This window comes from Corvus brachyrhynchos, unplaced genomic scaffold (genome assembly GCF_000691975.1).
Source record: "Corvus brachyrhynchos isolate BGI_N302 unplaced genomic scaffold, ASM69197v1 scaffold1786, whole genome shotgun sequence".
In the NCBI taxonomy this organism is placed as follows: domain Eukaryota; kingdom Metazoa; phylum Chordata; class Aves; order Passeriformes; family Corvidae; genus Corvus; species Corvus brachyrhynchos.
The window spans coordinates 81,210-84,975 of NW_008238431.1; the positions used below are offsets into that span (position 1 = coordinate 81,210).

At 37.6% G+C, this 3,766-nt stretch overlaps 1 protein-coding gene across 1 annotated transcript in view; it reads left to right on the plus strand.

Annotated features, from left to right (window-relative positions):
• The window catches only part of LOC103617108 (peptidyl-prolyl cis-trans isomerase CWC27 homolog), a 14,837-nt gene extending 11,723 nt beyond the window's left edge, over positions 1–3,114 (plus strand). The window contains exon 10 of the mRNA XM_008635364.2: positions 2,915–3,114. Within this exon, the coding sequence (XP_008633586.2) occupies positions 2,915–3,094 (180 nt within the window). The 3' untranslated portion in view covers positions 3,095–3,114. The remainder of the gene's footprint in view (positions 1–2,914) is intronic.
• Positions 3,115–3,766: the final 652 nt, after the last annotated feature.

The following is a 3,766-nucleotide window of genomic DNA, read 5'->3' on the forward strand; positions in this document are numbered from 1 at the left end:
AGCATTTTAGTGTTAGAAAAGTTTGGAGAATGCTATTTAATTAATAATTCTTCAGATGTTTAAATAGCCCTTTCTTAAGCAAACTGGGTTCAGGGAGTACAGAACCTGGATGTGTTAGGTTGAATAATAAAAATTTAAATTAATATACCTAATTAAGCCAAAGTTGGAAATATGAAGGCTTTTTTTTTTTTTTTTCCTGGAGAAGTGTTGTCTTTAGGTTAATTTCATTGAAAGATTTTAGCTAAGATCTAGCACTTCAGGCAGTTACCTGGGTCTTGTACAGTGGTACAAGTAGTTTATCATCTCTCTTGGAGTTTAGTTAAATATCACAGGATCACTTTTGCATTTACACAGCTGCAATGTGTTGGTAGTTATATAGCAAAATAATTCTTCCAGATCTCCCTACCTCCCCCAGCTAACAAGCCCATAGCATGTAAGGGAAACTCTTGCTAGTATTCCCTAAGCACCTGGCCTTGCTGTTCATGCTATTAAATACCATCCTGTTTCTCTAATTGCAGTCCTCAAAGTCGTACATTTAATTCTTTGAGAGAGCCTTTGTATTAGCAATAACTGATAGCTATTTGTTAATATTGTTTTTGTGCCCAAGTTGTTAATTGAAAACATTATATGAAGTGTTTTCCCACCAGTGACATCTCTTTTCTGCACAGTATCTTTTCCTCTGCCTATTTGTCAGTCAGTTGCTGAACAGTCAGTTTCATGCAGTACTATGAATAGATAAAATTAGATGTCCACCCCTCAGTTCAATAATCTTATTAAATAGGAAAATCATATTATATACAGTAGCCACTAGTCATTCTGTCACAAAATGTCTAATTACATTTTTATTTCCCTGTTAAAGAGAAGAATGGGGCAACTCCACCCAGCTAATAACAGCAGCAAGTGGTACTGCTTTCAGGCAGGCAGTTTTGCATTTCTGTGTCTCATGGGGAACAACCATCAGCCAGCAGAACAGCCACTTGCCTTTAGAGGTGCCATGCAGTTCAATTTGGGTTGTTGAATCTACTGTTAAATCTATAAGTTGAGATCAGATGGACTTAATGAGAGAGAAGAGGGACTGAAGGAGGAGACTGGGCAGGAGAAAACAGTAGAGCTGCAGGAGGGAAAGTGGTTGAGGAGGAAGGTTATATCCTATTTTCCCTGTTTTTTTTCCAGAAGAAAAATGGTGAAATACTGTGCAAACTGAGGGTAATGGACAGTTTGGGAAGTAGGCAATTTAGCCAAGTGGGACAAGTTGAACCATTTTGTCCCTCCCATTTTAACCCCCCTCCTGTTACTCAGATTTCTGTAGTTTTTAACTAGCTTACTACTTAGCAATTGCAAGTTGTCTAGAGCTGTCCATTTTTGTCTCAGAATTTCTTCTGTCCAACTCCATGTGTTTCAGTGAAATACTCTTACCTAAGTCCTAGCCGAATCACCACCAGCAGTCTGTCTTTATCCTTGACTGTTAAACATTTTGAACACAGTCCTGTCACTTTCTTGTTTGGACCTCCCCCTGCTGTCGAGGTCTGCAGTCACCCATCTCTCTGAAAACTTAGCACGTAAGCAAATCCATGAGAAAGTGTCATTATCTCCTGTGTCAAACAATAGCTTTCTGGGAAATTGAGGGAAATGCTGATCCTGTTCCACTTTATTCTTCCCCTATTAAAAAAGAACAGACAAAACCCCCCCAACAACTTTTCAGTCTTTTCATCGGCAAAATATTCAGCTATTTTACTGTGCTGAATATCCAGAGATTTCTTTTTTATTCCTGAGTGGTCTTGTCTTGCCTAAATCTCAAACCTAAGCATGTTAGTCTAAAGATTCCCAAACAGTGACTCCACTACAACTTCTGAAATCCAGCTCTTGATTTTTGTCTTCTGTTTCCCCAATTTGCTTCTTGCTGCTTTTGCTTTTCGATCCTCTCCCCCTCCATGTTTATGGACATGGTGTTCATGCTACTACTCCTCCTCCTACCTGTCCACCACACCCAGGACATGTAGATGTTCTTCCTTCCCAACTGCTTACATTCTGACGGTCTCCTGCATACAGTAGAGTCCTCCAGATTACTAAGTGTCTTTTCTTACTTTGGATAAAATTAGAATCATGTGGTATTTTACTCTTTCCTTTTGCTGATTAGCATCACACCAAATAAATGTAAAAAGATGTACCATGTCATCTTCGAGCTGGCATTCTTTAATTACGATTCTTACAGACTTCCTTCTTCAAGGAAGGAAGTAGTCAAACTTAGATCCCTTGGTCTAGTCAGGCCACTTCTTCATTCTCCAATTATTTCTCCCTTCAAATGTCTTTGATCCAAGGTGGTTTATCACCTTTTGCCAACCTCTGCTAGTCATGGAGGCCTGAGGCCTCTCCTTGGACCTCTGTAGCAAGCTGGGATGATTGATTCCACAGGTTTTCACAGCCTGTTATGATCAATTTAGTATCTGTAAGTTCCCTAACGGGCTGATGGACTTACCTCTTCCATCCCATCATGACTGTAGTATAGCCATGTGGTAGAAAGTTCTTAAGTTTTCCTTTCAGTGGAAAATGAAGGAAAAGTTTAGTATATTGTCTTGATCAAATTTTGGATTCATGAACAATGATACGAGTAATATTACACTGCTATGATGTCTTCTGTAGACCTGTAAGAGTTAGTGGTCTAGAATAGATGGTTTTAATTTTTTTAACTCTGCAGGAAAGAAGTAACTTGTGTATGAAAAAGAAATTAATCATATTTGTATTCTTTTGTTCCCTCTGAAGCAAATAAGGATGTATTTGTTTGAAATGTTTGCTTTGAAATGAAGTATTCATCTTTTTTCTTGAAAGAGATCGTATTTATAAGAAAAAGATTTCTGTATTCGTCATTCTGTACTAAAAATATCTTAAGGAGTTTTATCATTTTGTATCAATAAAGGACGAAGAAGAACATGATGAAGATGCTGATAGTGTAGAAGATGAAGCGGATAGTAATGACAGATCTCAAATAAAGGAACGCATTGCCAAGAAATTGAAAATTGATACAAGTGAAAATGCTAAACAGCAACTTCAAGAGGAAGAAACTAAATCAGAAAGGAAAACAACTAGTCGCAGGTAAGGATTGTTTTATTTGGTTGGGTTTTTTCTTTAGATTGTTTACAGTTTTAAGATTTTCTGCTCAATTCCAGTTTTGCAGTTACAGTGTTGATAGGTGAGTGTTACATTAAAAATACTCACCCCTCCCCACCTCCAACTGTGGAACGTGAGATTGCCTATTGCTTTCATTCTTTGTCATTTCTTAGTTTTGTTTGGCAGTTTATAACAAACAGTTAACTTGCGTTTTGTTGCACTCGGCACTTATTGTTACCTTGTATGGGAGTTTTATTTTTCCCTGTGAGTTAGAAATTAAGTGTCTTTATATGTATTTGTCACTCTTTATTTTGTCTTTCTACTCAGTTGTAAGACTGAGTTTTGCAGCTTCTTTATCTGTAATCGTCCACCATTGAGACTCACAGAAAGGAGAGTCATCATCAGTGAAGCCTGGTTTAACACAGTACTCATTCTTGTAGTGTACCTGCTGCCCAGTGACAACATTGCTAAGAAAGCAATTTGTATTAACCATTTTAATAGGTTTGAAGAGCTCTAGAAACTAAAATATTCATGGAATTTGAGAGGGAAATTCAGTGTCTTTTGTACGTCATCTTCATTATTGATTTGAGTCTAAGAATCACACCAGGTACAGTACAGAAGCCTATGCAGTTTGAGCAAATCTGAATTGGTTCCAGTCAGT